The sequence below is a fragment of the Antedon bifida genome, chromosome 2, assembly GCF_963402885.1.
Source record: "Antedon bifida chromosome 2, ecAntBifi1.1, whole genome shotgun sequence".
NCBI lineage: Eukaryota > Metazoa > Echinodermata > Crinoidea > Comatulida > Antedonidae > Antedon > Antedon bifida.
In genome coordinates, this window is record NC_136227.1 from 33,601,319 (window position 1) to 33,625,294 (window position 23,976).

Sequence of the window (23,976 nt, forward strand, 5' to 3'; positions counted from 1 at the left end):
TACCAGGAAATCTGCAAATAAACCAATCAATTCCCTTTCGACAAACATAGACAAAAGTCGTTACCAAAAGAAATGTTATTATTGTAATGATGTAAAACATGATATTGATAATTGTAACACTTTTCTTGATATCCAAAGAAACGCTAGAAAACAGTTTTTATTTGAAGCCAACTTGTGTTTTGGTTGTGGAAAGGCAAATCACAGGAAACAGGAATGCAGGAACAAATCTAAGTGTAGGACTTGCTCCAAAGAACACTATGACGTGCTTACATTTTGAAAAGAAACCAGAAGTGGTTGTTTTGTAAACTATAGTAATCAATAATATAATAATGTCTACAGTCTACATCCAATAAACCTCAAAACATAATCCACATATTTTAAGAGGCACTATATGTCAACAAATAAGTATTAGTCCTCTCTCCATGACGGTTGTCACATAATGCTTTGTATTATTTTTTATTGTATTTATATGTTTCATATGGACAGTTTGTCTGAAATAAAGTTGAATTGAATTGATAACAAATGTACTATGGTGTGCGGATCGATCGGAAAATGTAATGACAATTCGATGATTGTTCCAGTATGGGTACGTAACTTGCAAAATCATTCAGAGCATCTTGTATACGGGATTCTCGATGCTCAAAGTAATTCATGCTTCATTGACGAAGACTTGATAAAAAGGCTGAAAGTCAAGGGTACACAAACTCAGTTGAAATTATCTACGATGCATTCAGCTGATACTGTAGTGGACTGTCAAAAGGTAAATGGTCTTCAAATTATAAGTTTTAATAGAAGAGAGACTGTTACCCTACCACCTGTATTTAGTAGACCAAAAATCCCGGCCGAAAGAAGTCAAATACCTTGTCCTGAAGTAGCTCGTAAATGGGAACATCTAAAATGTATTGCCGACTATATTATTCCGCATATGCCGGATATACCAGTATCTCTGTTGATTGGTAATAACGTACCTAATGTCATACGTCCAAGGGACATTAAAGCTGGTGGTGATAGTCAACCGTATGGTCAAAAGTCGCTACTGGGATGGGGTATTGTAGGAACTGTGTGTAAAGATGAGGATTCATCAATATCTCATCGAAATCTCGTGTTACCCTCATCCTGTAAGGAAATTATAACACCTTCACAAATTAATCAAATGTTTGAGCTTGACTTTGCAGATCAAAAGATGAAACCTTTGTCATTGGAAGAGAAACGATTTCTTCAGATAATGGATGAGAACATCAAACAACGTACTGATGGACACTATGAAATGCCTCTTCCATTTAGAAACAGTGATGCCTCTCTTCCAAATAACGTATCATTAGCTAAGAGCAGATTGGACAATCTAAAGCGACGCTTTAACTACAAACCTCAATTCAAAAGTGACTACATTCAATTTATGAACCAAATAATTAATCAATGTGCAGAACCAGTTCCTGTTGATAGCATTGTGGTAAAGGGTAAAGTAAACTACGTGCCACATACAGGTGTGTATCACTCGAAAAAACCTGACCAAATACGGGTAGTGTTTGACTGTTCAGCTAGATTCAAAGGTGTATCTATTAATGATTGTTTATTACCAGGACCTAACTTACTTAACCACCTTTTAGGTGTATTGCTTCGTTTCAGACTTGAAAGAGTGGCTCTAATGTCAGATATACAAGGAATGTTTCATCAGTTTGTTGTGGCTCATAGGCACCGAGACTTTCTTAGATTCCTGTGGTGGAAGAATAGTGATACTTCGGAGGAAATTCAAGAATATCGAATGAAAGTGCACTTATTTGGTGCAGCCAGTTCACCAGCATGTGCAAATTATGGACTAAAACGGGCAGCGAGCGACGGCGAGAAGGAATTCGGTAAGAATGCCGCTAACTTCATTCGTAACAATTTCTATGTAGATGATGGGCTGATATCTGTATCATCACCGGATGAAGCTATTAATCTGATTGCTAGCAGTACAGCCATGTGTGCTAAGGCTGGTTTACGCTTACACAAGTGGGTTACGAATGACAGAGAAGTGTTAGAGACGATTCCTCAAGATGAGCGAGGTAAACTAATTAAAGAAATAAACCCTAAATCTGACCCATTACCGCTGGAACGAGTGCTTGGGGTATCATGGTGTGTGGAAAGTGATTCTTTTAATTTCCGAATTGAACTGAACGATCGTCCTCCGACCAGAAGGACTATTTTAGGTACTATTTGTTCTATTTATGATCCATTCGGATTTGCAGCTCCCGTACTAATTACAGGAAAGTTGATTTTACAGGCTATGTGTAAGCAGAATTTAGACTGGGATGAACCGTTAACATCTGAATTACGGACCAGTTGGTTACAGTGGTATGAAGATATTGTTCATCTTGGAAAACTAAAAGTTAGTCGATGCTACAAACCACAAGGGTTCGGAGAAGTCAAGCAGGCAGAAATTCACTATTTCTCAGATGCCAGTGAAGTAGCATATGGCCAATGCACGTATTTAAGATTGATAAATCATGATAACATTCCCTCTATTTCTCTACTATTAGCTAAAGCCAGAGTGACGCCAGCTAAGAGGAAGATCTCTATACCGAAACTAGAACTAACTGCAGCGGTGCTATCTGCTCGTGTCAGTGAATTTGTAAAGCAAGAGTTGCCGTATGATTTGAGAGAATACTTCTGGACGGACAGTATGGTAGTCCTTGGATATTTGCAAAACGAATCCAAAAGATATCAAGTTTATGTAGCGAACCGAGTTCAACAAATCAACGATGCAACTTCAATAGGAAATTGGAATTACATAGAATCATCTTCCAATCCGAGTGATAAAGTCAGTAGAGGTGTACGTGCTAAGCAATTGATCTCGGATACCGGATGGGTGAGTGGTCCTACATTTCTTCACCAACCAGGTCCTACTAAACAAAGGCGGTTGGCCGAAATCGATGAAGAATCTCGTAAAACTGTTGCTTCGGAACTAAAACGTATGCATTCATTCCACACTAATGTTGATAAAGTTGTCTTTCAGAATGATGATCTACTCAAACGTATTTGCAGCCAGTTTTCAAATTGGATGTTACTTAAGAAAGTCGTAGCACAACTTCTTACTTTCAAAAAGAAACTGATGCTGGCAGCAAATGTTCCAATCAAGAAAGGTGGAGTAATGGATAGAATATCCACAGACATACAACTTAATGTTCAAGACTTACAAGTTAGCGAAACAATTATCTTAAAATATATTCAATCTGAATATTTCTCTAGCGAAAAATCTGTATTATGTGGTATTCGAAGAAATGACGAAATACAAAACAAAGGGACTAAGAAAAGAAATCGTAATTTGAAACGAACCAATGGAATATATCGTCTGGATCCCTTCCTAGACGAAGATGAACTTATTAGAGTCGGTGGGAGAATGAGAAATGCAGTAGCTCCAAATGAGGTAAAACATCCCATCGTAATCCCAAGAAAATCCACAATTACCAATTTATTAATAGATTATTACCACAAGAATATGGGCAGAAGTACAACACATAATAGCATAAGGCAGAATGGATACTGGATCGTGGGTGGTAATTCAGCTACATCACAATACATTTATAAGTGTGTAACTTGCCGAAAACTAAGGGGACCATTATCAACCCAAAAAATGGCTGACCTTCCTTTGGATAGACTAGAACAACATCCTCCATTTACTTATTGTGCTGTTGACATTTTTGGACCTTTTCTTATTAAAGATAGACGAAGTAAGGTGAAGCGGTACGGTGTATTGTATACATGTCTTGCATCTAGGGCTGTACATCTAGAATCTGTGAACTCATTAGAGACCGATTCTTTCATCAACTCGCTAAGACGATTTATCAGTATTCGTGGGCCGGTTCGTCAAATTCGGTCAGACCAAGGTACGAATTTTGTTGGCGCACGCAACGAATTTGAAGAAGAGAAAATTAGACAATATCTGTTAGATGAAAACTGCGACTGGATTTCGTTTAAGTTCAACGTCCCGTCAGCTAGCCACATGGGTGGCATATGGGAACGCATGATACGTACAGTAAGAAGTGCGCTTGAACCTCTACTACAACGTTGTGGCGAGCAACTTGATGACGAATCTTTCAGAACATTATTAGCCGAAGTTCAAAATATTGTGAACTCTCGCCCTTTAACTATAAATACTTTATCCGAGGTTGATTCACCCGAACCTCTTACTCCAAACCATTTATTAACCATGAAGGCGAAAGTTATTCTTCCTCCCCCAGGTACGTTCCAGAATACAGATGTGTATTGTCGTCGACGATGGCGAAGAGTGCAGTATGTTGCGGAGCAGTTCTGGCAACGCTGGAAAAAGGAGTACATTACAACTCTTCAGACTCGTCAGAAATGGACTTACCAAAAACGTAATATGGAAATTGGAGATGTTGTTTTGATAAAGGACGATAATGCTGCTAGAAACCAGTGGAAACTTGGAATAATAAAAAATGTGTATGCCAGTGAAGATGGACTTGTGCGGAAAGTACAACTCAAAATTGGAAAAGACAAGACACTTGATCGACCTGTACACAAATTAATTTTATTGGTTGCAACGGATAAAATGGAACTCTAAATCATACAAACTGTATTGAATGTTCATTCCCCGTCAGGGAGCCAAGCATAATATTTAGATAGGCGTATAAAAAGTATATATAAATAAATGATAAAAATTGTAATCTAATATGCAAAGATTGTGAAAACTTTGCAGGGAGCCATGTAACGGCAGTATGTGTAGACTAGCAAACAATTACGTAATTGTTGTATCTGGGTTAATTTGCATAAATGCCAGACCAGGCGACGTATAAAAGAATCTCACTGGCTAGTGTGGCTAGTTGAGATGATGCCAGCGTATAGACCGGAGGTCTTAGTTATTAGTATAAAGAAGTTACACTATATGAAGTACACAATAAAATATTTCGATTGTTGCATGATACAAGCCTTCCGTGTTCTTTATTACGTATTATTCTCAACTCAAAGAAGTGGCCAGTGAGGCCGCAGTTACATACTGTTTAGTTTCTGAAATCTTTAAATAATTCTATACAAGGGTTTAGCAAGACTGTGTTATATCCAGGTAGTGTTATTTAAGAACAGCCAGTTAAAAAAACATTTTAGGCATGAACCATACCTCCGACATGAGTTAGATCATGGAGCTTTTCATTTTTAAATGTTCATCGTTAGGCCTATATGTTTTTTTGTACCTTTATATTATCTCCAAATGCAACTAAATTGAATACTATACTATAGAACATATGAAAGTAAATTATTCAAAATAACCTACATAAACAAAAACAATATAATTTTAAAAAGAACAAAATACAATTGGGCCATTTGAAGGTATTATTGATTAATATATAGAGAGACTGTTCCTCCGCGTCAATGGAGTTTTGCCTCGATTTGTTTAATAGTACCGTAGTCCATGGTTGTGTTATTAGGTATTGTCAGAGATATGTGTATTCCTATTTTTAATGATTTGAACTGTACTTAAATACAATGCAACTTATTGCTGAGTGCTTAAGTTTATACCGTTAAAACGTTCATTTTCATAACCAATATTAATCAATTTAAAACCAATGATGCGTACAGTATCTTGTCAAAAGTTGTACTAACTGAAATCTGTAGAGGGCAGCAGACTATAACTTTGTTAGGTTTTAGATAGAATAGATTTTCCCAATTTCACATACCTTGGTTCTTCACGAAAACTTGCCATCGAGTGGAGGGGGTCCAGGGGCGAGATTAGTGCCATCAGATTCGAGGCTCTGACTACGTGACTATAGCAAGGAAGTAAACACATTTATAAAAGTTAAAAGTGTATTTATTTATTGATTAGACACGCCATGCACCTGGGCATACCATGAACGTAACATTTGTCCTTACCAACAGACCATTGCTAGTACAACTACGTTAATTTATTTCAGTAGCAATAGAACGAAAGAACTACTAGATGATTTGAAAAAAACAGGACATTTAGACCAGACAATTTTACATTACTTTATATAACAATCAAAGTAACCAGCAGGTTGGTGTAAAACAAAACATAAACAATCCGTTCTCGAAGAAGTTCAAGAAATCAAGAATATAAATTTCACCCCATATCGACACTGGATTGCAGATTTTGGAAACGAATTAAGAAAGGCTGTCATTAGGAAAATTGATGCACTCTACAATAATCCCATAAAGAATTATGAAGACGATTTGAGTATGATTATAGATAACATTTGTAGATAAAATCATGGTAACATCCTTGTTGCTTGTGTTTGCAAACATATGCTCCATAACTCCAAAATGTATTGTAGATGGAGAAGCATTCTATATACTTAAGTTTAGTTTTATGGTTTATAAGTTTATTAATATGGATGATATTTCCGAAATAAAATGAAATTGAATTGAATTGAATTGTCATAATCAATATTAATATAGACCACTGTATTTCCATTGTTTACGTATTTTTGGCTCTTCGCAAAAAAAAAAGATAATCGAGGGGTACAGGGGCAGGGTAGAAATTAGGGCTTTGACTACGTGACTTATAGCATGGAAGTAAACACATTTATAAAAGTTAAAATTGTATTTATTTAGTGATTAGACATCACGCCACACACCATAAACGTAACCTTTGTCCATCATACCATTGTTTGATGCTCTAATCAGAGCAAACGCCTATGTTATCAGATGTACTTTGAATTCACATCATTTAGTTGTTGAGAAATTATTTTGTTTTGTCCTTAAACTGTTGAGAAGAAGACATAACATATTAACCTTTCATTAGCAGAGGAACTCGTCACAAGGCAATGAATGAACATTGAACATACAAAACAGAAGTAGAGGAACATTGAACATAGCACAGAAGTGAAACAGAGAAAAATTGGTCTGCTTAAGAATAAAGAGGGAAAAGACCACACCACCATTATTTTCTGTAAGTAGACTTATGTTTTTCTACTAGAAGAGAAACAGCGATTTGTTTGTTTTGGTAATTTCTGCATAAACAATTATAGGATAGAACATAATACGTTGAGCACTCCATTAATTGCGATCAACTGTCCGTTTACGATCGTGACTGTCCGTTCACGATATCGTGTCAACTGTCCGTTTACGATATCTTGTCAGCTGTCCGTTTTCAATCGTGACTGTCTGTTTACGATCGAACTGTCCGTTTACGATATCGTGTCTACTGTCCGTTTACGATCGTGACTGTCCGTTTACGATCGTGTCAATTGTCCGTTTACGATATCGTGTCAACTGTCCGTTTACGATATCGTGTCAATTGTCCGTTTACGATATCGTGTCAACTGTCTGTTTACGATATCAAATGACAAACTTATAAAGAAGTCATGAGCATTATTATATGCGGAACTTTTTAAGTTTAACTTTCTAAACATTCATGATTTGAATAAGCTTCAGATAGCTCTGCTTATGTTCCGCCTATCTAAAAATATGTTGCCTTCCATTTATTTATTTATTTATTTTTATTTTATGTCTTTAGGCAATGTGGCCAAGGATTACCAATAGTGAATTAATCACTGTCCTATCAGATAGGTGGTAATCCCCCTGATACAGGGGCTATTGTGTGAACCAGTTCACCGGGGTAACCCCCTACTCTTTTTCGAATAATGAACTGGGTTCTTTAAAGTACACACAGGTTATAACTGTGTACACTGGACCTACGGTTTATAGTCCTTATCCGAGAAGACTTGTTCCACCACCAGAACTAGGAGCGAGTCGCCCTCGAACCCTTGCCGATGTTGTTGTTGGCTCTTTAGGTACGGTAAACGGCGCCCCTGCCTTATTAACCGCTCGGCCATATGACTCGCTCGCTCGGCCATATGACTCGCTGCATATGTTGTCTATTTTCAAAAACTGCTGATGGTCATAGAAGCCTCGTCGTCACTCCGTTTTTTATGTTGGACCTAAGCTCTGGCGTGTTACCTCACACGACTTAAAAAAAAAATGCACAGTCTCCAGTTTTAAATAAAAATTACAAAAAGCTTTTAGTCTCTGAATAAAATCTATGTAAATATTAATGCTACTAAATTGGTCGCGTAATTTTACGTATCTCCTCCGAAACCGCTGAATGATACGAGTGGTCGCATTTGGCACACTGATGTTTCTTGATGGGCTGCACAAGATATTCTATATCACTTTCCTAAATTTTAAGGATAAACACAAACAAAAGGCAAAAAATAACAGGCCATGTTTCGCGAGTTGTTACGTCACGTTTCAACTACGCAACCTCCTCTGCTGTGTACCGCAATGGCCAGATCTACAAATTCCATGCCGAGCCGCCAAATTAATACAGTGTTTAGTCTCGGCAACTGTATCGACTGATCGAGTCGTTGACGGTTTAATTAATTACACCTATCCTTCCTTTTTGTAACAATTCACTTTACCTGATGATGTGCTATGCCAAAAACAGATTTAAAACTGTTTGATTTTTATTTTATCTACAGTATCCATACTCTGCCTATGCTGCTCTTTGATTTTCTTTCATTATATTTATTTAATAAATAAATTAACTTACTTCCGAGCATCTTAGGGCAAACTGTTTTTATTAGACTAAATAGATATAATATGTGTTCCAAACAATTTGACACCAAAAGTAACGCTCTACGACAAATATTTCTTGAGATTTGGTAAAAGATATATGGATGGGTCAGTAAGAGGTCAATAACCTCACTTCCGGTCATTTTGGGATAAAATATTTCATTACACCAAATGAAAATATGCATGTTCTGAACAATTTGGGCCAATTAGTTTCAGCTATTTTCACCTCTTCACAAAAAATTGCCATCGAGGAGAGGAGGTCCAGGGGCGAGAGCAGGGCCATCAGATTCGAGCTGGTAGAAATTAGGTATTAAATTAGCTATGACTACGTGACAATAGCATGGAAGTAAACACATTTATACAAGTTAAAATTGTATTTATTTAGTGATTAGACATCACGCCATACACCATAAACGTAACCTTTGTCCATCATACCATTGTTTGATGCTCTAATCAGTGCAAACGCCTATGTTATCAGATATACTTTGAATTCACCTCAGTTTATTTTATTCTTAAACCGTTGAGAAGAAGACAATAACATATTAACCTTTCATTAGCAGAGGAACTCGTCACAAGGCAATGAATGAACATTGAACATACAAAACAGAAGTAGAGGAACATTGAACATAGCACAGAAGTAGAGGAACATTGAACACACGGCACAGAAGTAGAGGAACATTGAACACACAGTAAAAAAGTAGAGGAGGAACATTGAACATAGCACAGAAGTAAAACAGAGAAACATTGGTCTGCTTAAGAATAAAGACAGACCACGTACACCATTCTGTAAGTAGACTTGTGTTTTTCTGCTAGAAGAGAAACAGCGATTTATTTGTTTTGGTAATTTCGGCATAAACAATTATAGGATAGATCGATCGTGACTGTCCGTTTACGATATCGTGTCAACTGTCCGTTTACGATATCGTGTCAACTGTCTTTACAATCGTAACTGTCTGTTTACGATCGAACTGTCCGTTTACGATATCGTGTCATCTGTGCGTTTACGATATCGTGTCAACTGTCCGTTTACGATCGTGACTGTCCGTTTACGATCGTGTCAATTGTCCGTTTACGATAACGTGTCATCTGTCCGTTTACGATCCGTAAACATATGACAGCATTTATTGTGAATACAACAATTTCATTTTCAGAAATAAAGATAGAAAACTGAATTGACAAGATATGGCAACACCAGGTAACAAACAATACATTGTTAGATGCAGTTTTTAGCACTCATATTTGTTAATATGCTTTTTTATACAGGGTTTTTTTTAAATAATGTTATTTTGTCATCATTTATTTATTTTATTATTCATTTTTTTTGCCAGACAAAACTGAATGTGATGAAAACCTTAAAGAAAAGTTCCATACTTTAAAATCTCAACTAGGCAAACACTATGTGGGTCGCTACTTTAAATGGTTGAGATTCTGCCTGCATCGATACATACCATTAGGTGACCTTACCGATAAAGACGTTACAGCGATGAGTTTATTTAATGAACTCCAACGAACCGGTAAAATCACACCGCATAATGTCAGGCTTTTGCTGGACATAGCTAATGTGACAGGTTTCAGTGAAGCAGTAGGTCAGATAAACCAGTATATGGCAAATAACAATGTCCAAATTGTTGACGAGGAGACGCTGTCAGCATCTCGTAAACAACTATTCCAGACCTTGAGAGACATTGGAGAAGATGAGTTGAAAAATGTTATTCATAATTACAATGAACTGAATAAATTTAAATTCACAGATATATGGGATGCCGTATTCATACTAGATAAAGAAAACCTTCTAGGTACACCTTCAAGAATTACCAGGTTTACAGATTGTCTTGGAAAATCTGCACAGGATGGACTAGGTATGTATTTAGAAAAGAAGACGAAGTATTTCATTTCTTTTACGAGATAGAAAGTTTATTTTGTGATATTTTCATGCATATATTTTTCATAGTGCTTAAAGTTTTAGCATTATAAATTCGAATTTCATTCTGTTATTTATTTATTAAAACAGGTGAAATGCCGACCAGTAGTAACGAAAACCAAGGAACACGAAAAAAGTGTAAATCAGAAACAGGTTAGTTATAATGTTATGTAAGCTACAGCATTTACAAAACTGATTTTGTATTTTTTCATTGATGTACAAGCTTAATGCTGGCCACCTAACACAAGATATAATTGAAAACCTCTTTTGTGAAATTATTTTTAAAATTAAATATTTGATAGTGTTTATTGATAATAATAAAAAAATGTTGATATCACTATATGACCAGCAAATAAAACAGTTGTGTGTTTACCACCGCGCTTCGACTGGCAATAAAATGTGAGTGTACACATTTTATTTTATACAAATTATAGGCCTAATTGTAATTTAATTTCTATTTGAAGAAATGTCGACCAGTAGTAATAACGAACACGAAATACAGAAAGAGGATAACAGGGGTCGATCTAAAGTGAAAAAAGGAAGTAGAAGGAAGAGGCGGCCGAACAGATCTTCGCTCCGTACACTTCGTTCACGTTTTGAAAGAGGGTCACAAACAGGTATTCTATTTATACATTAACCATAATAAAATACAAATGAATTTGAATAACGTATTAATTTGAAAAATAAACAATGTTATCAAATCAACACCAATTCTAAAAATAATTTAAATTGTTCTTGTTTTAATTCATGTGAATATTGCCTATAATTATTTTAATAAAGATGAAATACATTATTGCGACTTTATACTCCTAAGGTTTTCATTACGTAAAAATCACTGTAATGTTTTTTTATTTACACAGAGGAAGAGCCGACTAGTAGTAACGCAAGCATGAGAGCAGATATGAAGTTACAAACAGGTAAGTTACAGTACCGTACAAACAACATGATTTAAAAAGTCACGTAACACGAGATATTATAGAAAGTTTCGTGTTTTGTGATTATTATCAGTGGTATACCTATAAATTGTAAATAAATATGGAGATTGAGGAAAACCGATAAATGATGTAGGTTCCTTATCACACAAGTGGAATCAATAGACTTTCAAAAATAGTGTGTTGGAAACCAAATCAACCACAAATACATTCCATTATTTATAATTTGTACAAAAGTCAAATTCAACAAATTTGTAAAGAAAAACTCGAAGAAATTATTAGGCCTATAATATAAAGCTTGGACTAAAATTTGTTTGTGAAAACTCGCAGGGCATATACTACAATAATTACGGGGAAAATCTAAAAAAGAAAATAATGACAACAATCACTCACTCATTGTTGGTTCGCCACAACTACTGATCATTGCTGAATATGTAGCAAAACTTTTTTGGGCATTATTTGAATTTAACTTGATTGGTTCAGGTTTTTTATATCTGAATTAGATATTTAAGCTGAAATGAATCCCTAAAAAAATTTGATTTGATGGAGTAGAATATTATTATTTTATCATTTTAATTGTATTTGTATTATTTCTTATTAAACAGTAAATGCGCCGAACACCAGTGACGAAGAACAAAGAATACAGGTAGAACATGAAACAAGTAAGTTATTAGTAATAATAAATATTATGTTTTCTGCACTGTACGGAAAAAAACATTATGATCTAGTATTAGAACAATTCATGTCTTATATACACCTCATTAGTGCAGTCGGATATGACAAAATCCGTTATTGTAACAAAATTAACAATTGTATCAATATAATTAATATGTTTGCTAAATTGTAGAGATCATGAAAGTTAATAAATTCTACTATGTAGGTCTTATTAATCATTCATAATATCAATTACCACCAGACCGATTAATTACAGTTGGGGAGCCTGATGTACTATCAAAACATAGCTGACTGTATCCTTGCTTGGTTCCCTCTAATGGGGTGTTTATTTAAGAGAGGCGTGTATATTCAAAGCGAGGTGTTTAGTCGAATAAATATGATATACGATATTGTTTGTTGGTTTAATCTGAAATCTGTCTAGCACTATTTCAGATTTGTGATTTACTTTTTGTCGTTACAAATTGTGTTTGTCGCCCTCTATAAATGAATTAATTCTGAATTTATACTCCAATCATTGGTTGTTTACGAGCTAGACCATATTATAAATTCAGTTTATTCTTTTAAACAGAAGAATTGCCAACCACCAGTTGTAGGCCTGGAATACAAAAAGAGGACAAAGGGGGCGGATCCAAATTGACAGAAAGAAAGGGGCAGCCGAACGTGTCTGAGTCAGAATCAGGTATTGTATACAGTATATACATTAACCATATAATAATATAAAGTACAGTTCAAATTGAATGAAATTTACAACCCATGTGACACGAGAAACACATATTATAAATTAGCAAACAAATAATTAATTGGAGAAGATTATAAAAATAGCCTATTTGTAAAACATCCACATTAAAGCATAGAGAAAGGTAGTAGACCTAGTTTTTATCGTCCCGAAGCGTAACTGAGAATTGGATTAGAACAAGGCAATGAGAGAGTAAATCATATCTTGCCTAATGACACAACAATCAGCATGGTACAGTATGGTCGAACTCATGCCTATCCTAGCTCGATTCCCATCATTTCACCACTGGTCTATAACAGCAGCCGACGCGATATTTCCAGACGGTATTTTCAAAAACGCAACCAGGCCAACGAATTGCTTAACTTCTGGTAATTCGACGAGAACTGGTGTTTCAACGCATTATGTCCGAATAAAAGAGGTACACAAAATATATTCCGGGTTTTTATCGCTACTAGAATTAATCTTATTTTTATACTAAAGCTCCCAATTTGATTTGATTGAGTAGAATATTATTATTTTATCATTTTAATTGTATTTTCCATGAAAAAAAAATAAATTGGAAATGTTGGTTTTTAGTGTCAATATTGTTGAATTTATACTCCAATCATTGGTTATTTAAGAAATAGATATTATTGTAAATTCAATTTTTCTTTTTTTATTTCAAACAGAGAAAATATCGACCAGTAGTAATAACAAACAAGAAATTAAAAAAAAGCATAAAAGGGGCCGATCCAAAATAAAAAAAAGAAGAAGAAAGAAGCGGTCAAACAGGTCAGAGTCAGAAACAGGTATTGTATAATATTCACAGTTACATCAATTCAATTTGAATACAAAACAAACGTATTAATTTGACAAATAAATAATATTCAGTTATCAAATCCACTCCACAATTCTAGAAATAATATTTATATACATGAACACATTTATTATGAATTTATACTTCTAAAACCAACGCTTTTTACACTATACGTAATTTTATGGGGTTTTTTTTGACACAGAGGAAGTGCCGACTAGAAGTAACAAAAGAATGCGAACAGATGAGAAGTTAGAATCAGGTTAGTTACCACTGATTTTTTTTCTTTTGTAGTTAATCACCACATTTATTCATTCATGTTGTCATATTTTTTTACATATACTTTTTTTGTAGTATTTTCTGGTTTTTTTTTATCCTAGTATTTATATGTTTAACCTTTATACACATATTATACTTATATTAATACTAAACATTATTTTTATGAAATCATAATCATTATATATTTTGTCGTATCACATTACAGTAAAGCCTTGTCTACACTATGAAACTTTATGTTACAAAAAAAATGCCAAATATGGTAGTGATATGACATCATCGTGTCTATATATGGGCATATCACATTTTGTTGTCACATAAAGTTTGATAGTATAGACAGAATTTATGCTGTAGAACAAATTGTAATGGTCTTCTTTGTCATCTATATCAGCCTGTCGATATTTCGGCATTTATATAGTATAATTATTATATATCTTTTTTTTCTCTCCTTAGTTAATTTCCCCTTATCTATCATATTACACATCACATGTTTTTATATTTATAATATCACATTATAATATAACAAATTATGCAGTTTACCAGTGTTACGAGATATTATAGAACATTTATTTGTGATTGTGTTTCCAGTCAAATATTTAATAGTGTTTAAAGTGTTGGTTAACAAAAATGTCCTAATTTATGCCTTTATTATTATGATGTATTATTCATGATTTTTGCCTTAGACATCGAGTAATAGAAATTTTGTAGGTAGAGTGGAGAATAGGCATACTACCAATTTGCACCGATCCCTTTATTTATTCACAATTCTATTCTTTGTCTCTATCTCTAATTCTTATGTTATTTAACAAATTAGTGATGATATATATTTGACCATTTAAAATATATATACTTAAATTAAACCAAATTTTTAACAAACTACATTACATGTTTAACAAATTAGTGATGATATATTTGACCATTTAAAATAAATATACTTATATTAAACCAAATTTTGACAAACTACATTACATTCACGATCACCAACAATTCATTAATAAAAAAAAAAACGATACATCATTCGCCACAATCTACAGTCTCATACAATGCCACTAACCCAAACTCAATTCGTCATTCACTTTGAACACAACCATCGTATAGAATGCTAAACCTAGGCAACACAAAATAAATTAAAAGTTAATAAAAGCCGTATAATTTTATTTCATCCTGAAAAAAACTGCGTTTACAGGTTACTCTTTCAGAGTTGTGATGAATTCATTTTTCGGTTTGCTGCCCTCTATTGATCATATTTAAAAAATTGCATTTTCTTCTTCAGATTGATTACAAATTGTGTTTGTCGCCCTCTATATTCACAAGCGCGTTTTACTAAAAATACTAAATGAAACTAGATTTGAACTCGTCACTACGGACGAGTTAGGTTATCCGCACCGCAAACGCCACGTGCACGTCATACGTTAGAATATTGCGCAGAGAAAAACGCTTAAGCCATTGAAAAAATGTTAGTGCGCTCTCTATTTTGTGTCACGTCTAAGTATAAACAGTTTACACTATATATTGTATACGTACTACATACAGTGAAGAATAGGTGAAAATAAGTGACCAAAGTTATTGACGCCTTTGGACAGGATGACGTCACAACAAATTTAAAAATGGTAAATCATGCGAAAGATAATTGATTGACCTAGACAATATAAAAACATGGGGGAAAATGAAATACGGATAAGTGGAGATGCGCTCTATTAAATGTGATGAGCTATGACGAAAGAGACAAAAATCCTCTATTTTATATTCGAGTGGCCATACGATGACGTCACAATATCCGGTTAGCCATATCGATGCATGATTCGATATCTACAACTCATCTACTTTCAGAATATGTAATAAACAATAAAATTCACTTTGTAGTTTAGAATCTATGACTGTTTAAAAAAAGGCATAATTTTAACGAATTTTTGAACTTTTTCATCAAAAACGCGCGCAAATTATCCAATTCCACGTGCTCGTATGACATGATTTTAAGGCGAAATTGTTTAAAAATTGGTAAAATTACTAGAAAAGGCTGGAAAAACATAAATCATGTAAAAAAATTATATTTTTGCGCTGCATGCGCACGCGCGCGTAAAACAATTGCGCGTGTGTGGGAATTTTTGAAATGCTCAAAATGACATGAAACGCGTAGAAAGTTGATTAGAAGTTGATTTTTTGTATTTTGAAATTTTAAACGCGCGTGCGCGCGTAACTTTCTGCGAAACGTGCCATTTTTAATCCATAGAAAGTTTGCCCTTGATATGACTTAAATGTTCACCAAGTGTCATTACAAAATGACTTTTGGCTTTTAGTCTATGTTAAATACGCGAAATTCATAAAATCGCGCGTAACTTACGCTGCGCGACTCTAAAGTAAAAAAACGAACTGTCCTGCACTTCTACAGATAGAGGTCAATCTTCTGAGAAAGTTATACAATGTAATGTTGATAAGAATTTGAGATACACGTGACACAAAATTCTGGGAAAGAAAGAAGAATAAGATAGACTAGATTTGAACTCGTCACTACGGACGAGTTAGGTTATCCGCAGCGCAAACGCCACGTGCACGTCATACGTTAGAATATTGCGCACAGTATAACGATTATGCCATTGAAAAAATGTTAGTGCGCTCTCTATTTTATTTTCACGTCTAAGTATATACAGCATACACTATATACTGTTTACGTACTACATACAGTGAAGAATAGGTGAAAAGAAGTGGCCAAAGTTATTGACGCTTTTGGACATGATGACGTCATCACAATTTTGAAAATGGTATATCATGCGAAAGATAATTGATCGGCCTATACAATATAAAAAAATGGGGAGAAATGGAATACGGATAAATGGAGATGCGCTCTATTAAATGTGATGAGCTATGACGAAAGCGACAAAAATCCTCTATTTTATATTCGAGTGGCCATACGATGATGTCACAATATTAGGTTAGCCATATCAATGCATGATTCGATATCTACAACTCATCTACTTTCAGAATATGCAATAAAAAATAAAATTCACCTTGTAGTTTAGAATCTATGACTGTTTAAAAAAAGGCATAATTTTGATGAATTTTTGAACTTTTTCATCAAAAACGCACGCAAATTATCAAATTCCACGTGCTCGTATGACGTAATTTTAAGTCGAAATTGTTTAAAAGTTGGTAAAATAACTAGAAAAGGCTGGAAAAACATAAATCACGCGAAAAAATTATTTTTTTGCGCTACATGCGCACGTGCGCGTGAAATTATTGCGCGTGCGTGGGAATTTTTGAAATGCTCAAAATGACATGAAACGCGTAGAAAGTTGATTAGAAGTTGATTTTTCGCATTTTGAAATTTTAAACGCGCGTGCGCGCGTAACTTTCTGTAAAACATGCCATTTTTAATCCATAGAAAGTTTGCCCTTGATATGACTTAAATGTTTACCAAGTGTCATTACAAAATGACTTTTGGTTTTTAGTCTATGTTAAATACGCAAAATTCATAAAATCGCGCGTAGCTTACGCTGCGCGACTCTAAAGTAAAAAAACGAACTGTCCTGCACTTCTACAGATAGAGGTAAATCTTCTGACAAAGTTATACGATGTAATGTTGATCAGAATTTGAGATACACGTGACACAAAATTCTGGGAAAGAAAGAAGAATAACATAGAACTAGATTTGAACTCGTCACTACGGACGAGTTAGGTTATCCGCAGCGCAAAAGCCACGTGCACGTCATACGTTAGAATATTGCGCGCAGAAAAACGATTATGCCATTGAAAAAATGTTAGTGCGCCCTCTATTTTGCGTCACGTCTGAGTATATACGGTATACACTATATACTGTATACGTACTACATACAGTGCAGAATAGGTGAAAAGAAGTGACCAAAGTTATTGACGCTTTTGAACATGATGACGTCATAACAATTTTAAAAATTGTAAATCATGCGAAAGATAATTGATTGACCTAGACAAAGTAAAAAAATTGAGAGAAATGGAATATGGATAAGTAGAGATGCGCTCTATTAAATTTGAAGAGCTCTGACGAAAGAGAAAAAAATCCTATATTTTATATTCGGGTGGCCATACGATGACGTCACAATGTCCGGTTAGCCATATCAATGCATGATTCGAGAAATACAACTCATCTACTTCCAGAATATGTAATTTAAAAAAAGTTCACCACGTAGTTTAGAATTTATGACAGTTTAAAAAAAGGTCTAATTTTGACGAATTTTTGAAGTTTTTCATCAAAAACGCGCGCAAATTGTTCAGTTCTACGTGCTCGTATGACGTGATTTTAAGTTGAAATTGATTGAAAATTGGTAAATTTACTAGAAAAGGCTGAAAAAACAAAAATCAAGCCAAAAAAACATGTTTTTGCGCTACGTGCGCACGCGCGCGTAAACATATTGCGCACGCGTGGGAATTTTTGAAAAGCTCAAAATGCCATGAAACGCGTAGAAAGTTGATTAGAAATGAATTTTGCGCATTTTGAAATTTTGAACGCGCGTGCGCGCGTAACTTTATGTAAAAAATGCCATTTTTAATCCATAGAAAGTTTGCGCATGATATAACTTAAATTTTCACCAAGTTTCAATACAAAATGACTTTTGGTTTTCAATCTATGATCAATCATTGAAATTCATAAAATCGCGCGTAACTTACGCTGCGCGACTCGCAATTCATAAAAAAAAGTTTCTTGCACATCTACAGCTACAGGGCAATCTTATGACAAAGTTATAGAATCTTATGTTGGCTAGAATTAGAGATACGCTGCGAACAAAAATCGTGGAAAGAAAGAAGAAAATAGAAAAACTAGATTTGAACTCGTCACTTTGACGAGTTCGGGTTATCCGCGCAAACGCAACATGCACATACTTAACCATATGAACCTCGACAATTATTATGCCATCCTATGACATGAAATAAATATGTTTACAGTGCTAAATTGTACCTATTATGTAGCATACATCATATTACAGTATTTTACAGAATAAACTGTATATGTTATATACAGTGTAGCATAGACAAAATTATGAGACCCATCTTTTAAATCCAATTATTAACACGATGACGTCATCAAATTGACATATAAAGATAACAATTTTAGAAGATAATTATCTAAATAATTACATTAAATCAAATTTGAAGAATTTTGGGCACGTAAAAGTGAGATGCGCTCTATTTAATGTGATGAGCAATAACGAAAAAGTAAAAAATCCTATATTTTACATTCGTGTGGCCATACGATGACGTCATAACATCCGAGGGGTAAAGATTCTGCATGAATTCATATCTACAACATATCTGCTTACATATTAAATTAAAAAAATTGGGGGTCGTGGATGATCCTGAGGAGCTATAATAGATTAAAAATAGGCATAATTTTGACAATATTTTGTCATTTTTGCAACTAAAACGCGCGTAAATGGTCTAAATCAACGTGTTCGTATGACGTCATTTTAATTTGAAATGATGTCAATCTTTTTAAAAATGACTAAGAAAGGCTGTAAAATCATAATTCAAGAGAAAAACACATGATTTTTATGCTCCGTGCGCACCTTACGCATAATTTTTTTCGCGCGCGTGGGAATTTTTGACATGCTCAAAATGTCATGATCAGCGTAGAAAGTTGATTAGAAATTAATTTTGCGTATTTTGAAATTTTAAATGCGCGTGCGCGCGTAACTTCTTGTGAAACATGCCATTTTTAATCCATAGAAAGTTTGCCCTTAATGTGACTTAAATTTTCACCAAGTGTCAATACAAAATGACTTTTGGTTTATAATCTATGATCAATAATTAAAATTCATAAAATCGCACGTAACTTACGCTGCGCGACTCTAACGTCATATAACGAAATTTCTTGCACATCTACAGCTACAGGTCAATCTTATGACAAAGTTATGCAATCTTATGTTGACCATAATTAGAGATACGCTGCGAACAAAATTCCGGGAAAGAAAGAAGAATAACAAAGAAGATGATGATGAAGATGAAAAAAAAGATATTTACAATCACAAGGGTTATCCGCAACTAAGTTGCGGATAACCAAAAAAGAGAAAAATAAAAAAAAAAAAAGATCCTGACAATAACAAGGGGTTATCCGCCAAGTGCGGATAACCAACTAGATTTGAACTCGTCACTACGGACGAGTTAGGTTATCCGCAGCGCAAAAGCCACGTGCACGTCATACGTTAGAATATTGCGCGCAGAAAAACGATTATGCCATTGTAAAAATGTTAGTGCGCTCTCTATTTTGCGTCACGTCAAAGTATATACGGTATACACTATATTCTGTATACGTACTACATACAGTGCAGAATAGGTGAAAATAAGGGACCCAAGTTATTGACGCTTTTGGACATGATGACGTCATCACAATTTAAAAAATGGTAGATTATGCGAAAGATAATTGATTGGCCTAGACAATATAACAAAATGGGGGGAAATGGAATACGGATAAGTGGAGATGCGCTCTATTAAATGTGATGAGCTATGCGAAAGAGACAACAATCCTATATTTTATATTCGAGTGGCCATACGATGACGTCACAATGTCTGGTTAGCCATATCGATGCATGATTCGATATCTGCAACTCATCAACTTCCAGAATATGCAATTTTAAAAAAGTTCACCACGTAGTTTACAATCTATGACTGTTTTAAAAAAGGCAAAATTTTGACAAATTTTTTAACTTTTTCATTAAAAACGCGCGCAAATTGTTTAATTCTACGTGCTCGTATGACGTGATTTTAAGTCGAAATTGATTGAAAATTGGTAAATTTACTAGAAAAGGCTGAAAAAACAAAAATCAAGCAAAAAAAAGATGTTTTTGCGCTATGTGCGCACGTGCGCGTAAAAATATTGCGCACGCGTGGGAATTTTTGAAATGCTCAAAATGACCTGAAACGCGTAGAAAGTTGATTAGAAATTGATTTTACGCATTCTGAAATTTTAAACGCGCGTGCGCGCGTAACTTTCTGTGAAACATGCCATTTTTAATCCATAGAAAGTTTGCACTTGATATGACTTAAATGTTCACCAAGTGTCATTACAAAATGACTTTTGGTTTTTAGTCTATGTTAAATACGCAAAATTCATAAAATCGCCCGTAGCTTACGCTGCGCGACTCTAAAGTAAAAAAACGAACTGTCCTGCACTTCTACAGATAGAGGTAAATCTTCTGACAAAGTTATACGATGTAATGTTGATCAGAATTTGAGATACACGTGACACAAAATTCTGGGAAAGAAAGAAGAATAACATAGAAAAAAAAAAAAAAAAAAAAAAAGATCCTGACAATAACAAGGGGTTATCCGCCAAGTGCGGATAACCAAAAAGAAAAAAAAAAAAAAAAAAAAAAAAGATCCTGACAATAACAAGGGGTTATCCGCCAAGTGCGGATAACCAACTAGATTTGAACTCGTCACTTTGACGAGTTCGGGTTATCCGCGCAAACGTAACATGCACATACTTTAAACTACATGAACCTCGACAATTATTATGCCATCCTATGACATGAATTAAATATGTTTACAGTGCTGAATTGTACCTATTTTGTAGCATACAGCATATTACAGTATTTACAAAATACATTGTTAATTGTTATATACAGTGTAGCATAGACGAAATTACAAGACCCATCTTTTAAATCCAATTATTAACACGATGACGTCATCAAATTGACATTATAAAGATTAAAATATTTTTAATTCATGCGAAAGATAGTTGATTAACGTAGACAATATTAACATTTCGGGGGAAATAGAATACGTATAACCTAGAAGCGCTTTGTTGAATTTGATGAGCAATAACGAAAGAGTAAAAAATCCTATATTTTACATTCGTGTGGCCATACGATGACGTCATAACATCCGAGTGGTAAAGGTTCTGCATGAATTCATATCTACAACATATCTGCTTACATATTAAATTAAAAAAATTGGGGGTCGTGGATGATCCTGAGGAGCTATAATAGATTAAAAATAGGCTTAATTTTGACAATTTGTTGTCACTTTTGCAACTAAAACGTGCGCAAATGGTCTAAATCAACGTGTTCGTATGACGTCATTTTAATTTGAAATGATGTAAATCTTTTTTAAAATGACTAAGAAAGGCTGTAAAATCATAATTCAAGAAAAAAACACATGATTTTCATGCTCCGTGCGCACCTTACGCGTAATTTTTTTCGCGCGCATGGGAATTTTTGACATGTTTAAAATGTCATGATCAGCGTAGAAAGTTGATTAGAAATTAATTTTGCGCATTTTTAAATTTTAAATGCGCGTGCGCGCGTAACTTCTTGTGAAACATGTCATTTTTAATCCATAGAAAGTTTGCCCTTGATATGAATTAAATTTTCACCAAGTGTCAATACAAAATGACTTTTGGTTTATAATCTATGATCAATCATTAAAATTCATAAAATCGCACGTAACTTACGCTGCGCGACTCTAACGTCATATAACGAAATTTCTTGCACATCTACAGCTACAGGTCAATCTTATGACAAAGTTATGCAATCTTATGTTGACCATAATTAGAGATACGCTGCGAACAAAATTCCGGGAAAGAAAGAAGAATAACAAAGAAGATGAAAAAAAAGATATTTACAATCACAAGGGTTATCCTGCAACTAAGTTGCGGATAACCAAAAAAAGATCGTGACAATAACAAGGGGTTATCCGCCAAGTGCGGATAACCAATTAATAAAAAGGATCTTCAAAACGATTTCTTTTTATTAACAATATTTATGTGTAACTGGTATTGCATTATTATATCAAAAAATATAATTATCATCAACAATACTATTTAAAACGCTGTATAAATAAGTTTAAGTTTACGAAATTTGTAAAGAAAAACTTGTAGAAATTATTATAATATAAAGCTTGGACTAAAATAAAAAAAGAAGGTCCTGTTTGTGAAAACTCGCAGGGCATACTACAAATAATTACGGGGAAAACCCAATTTAAAAAAAAAAATTACAACAATCACTCAATCAGTTTGTTCGCCACAACCACTAATCATTGGCTGAATATGTAGCAACACTTTTTTGGGCATTATTTGAATTTAACTCGAATGGTTTAGGTTTTTTATATCTTAGATATTTATGCTGAAATGAATCCCTAAAATTATTGTAAATTCAGATTTCTCCTTTTCTTTTTATTACACAGAGGAAGTGCCGCCGACCAGTGGTAGGTTCAACGAAGAAACGCAACAAGAAGTTAAATCAGAAACTGGTGAGTAGGCCTACAGATTAACAAATAATATTATAATTCAATGGGTGGAAGGTTTTTGAATTTATGCTCTCTGTAAAATGTATCTAATCTCGGATGTTAATGCGTATTTAGTCTTGATTTATTTTGTTATTGTCTCTTTTGGTTAAACTGGTTTGACGTCATTTCCGATCATGTTAGAACAGAAATTGAACAGAAATTGAAGTTTTCTTCTTGATTGATTTCAAATTGTGTTTGTCGCCCTCTATATACAAGTGCGTTACTTAAAATGATTTTTTTTGGTGAAAAAAGACCTTAATTGCAATATAACTTGACTACTTAAATTGGAAAATTTCTGAAATGAAAACTGTATTTCTTTATATTAGAATGGTATTTCTATATTATAAAATGTATAATTATTTTGAATTAGCTAAACTATTTATCTATTCTTCTTTATCATTAAACAGTAAATGTGCCGAACACTAGTGAAAAAGAACAAGGAGTGCAAAAAGAGTTTAAACCAGAAACAGGTTAGTTAATATCTCCTATAAAGAAGTTTATTATGCGGTAGAATAATTTTAAAGTAATAAGGTTGGTTTGATAATAATTATTAAGACACTTATTTATTTATTAAACAGTAGATGTGTCAACTACTAGTAACAAAGGACAAGAAACGCAGAATAAGGTTGAGTCAGAAACAGGTTAGTTATTAGAATATATCTATAATTTTTCTCCCATAAAGACGCTTTTTTTATGCAGTAGAATATTTATCGTTGTAAATTCTGATTTATTCTGAAGTATTAAATATATTTATTTTTCGGTTTGCTGCCCTCTTTATCAATTCAAGTTTTCTGTTTCTGATAGTAAAGAAAATGTGTTTGTCGCCCTCTATAACCTTAATATTTACAAAAAGTGCAATACAAAT

General features: G+C 34.0%; 3 protein-coding genes and 1 long non-coding RNA gene across 4 annotated transcripts in view; 3 read left to right on the forward strand and 1 right to left on the reverse strand.

The window, feature by feature from the left end:
* LOC144834760 (stromelysin-1-like) overlaps positions 1 to 23,976 on the reverse strand; it is a 203,435-nt gene that overhangs the window by 171,196 nt on the left and 8,263 nt on the right. The window lies entirely within an intron of this gene.
* LOC144835649 (uncharacterized) lies at positions 569 to 4,564 on the forward strand. Its single transcript, XM_078690724.1, has one exon. The coding sequence runs from the start codon at positions 569 to 571 to the stop codon at positions 4,562 to 4,564; it is 3,996 nt and encodes a 1,331-aa protein (XP_078546850.1).
* On the forward strand, positions 12,700 to 23,582 carry LOC144835015 (uncharacterized). Its single transcript, XR_013611036.1, has 3 exons — positions 12,700 to 12,733; positions 23,010 to 23,075; positions 23,519 to 23,582. It is a non-coding gene; the product is annotated as an uncharacterized LOC144835015 (long non-coding RNA).
* LOC144834767 (mitochondrial coenzyme A diphosphatase NUDT8-like) overlaps positions 23,684 to 23,976 on the forward strand; it is a 43,408-nt gene continuing 43,115 nt past the window's right edge. The window contains exon 1 of the mRNA XM_078689690.1: positions 23,684 to 23,752. The gene's annotated coding sequence lies outside the window, so the exon portion shown is untranslated. The remainder of the gene's footprint in view (positions 23,753 to 23,976) is intronic.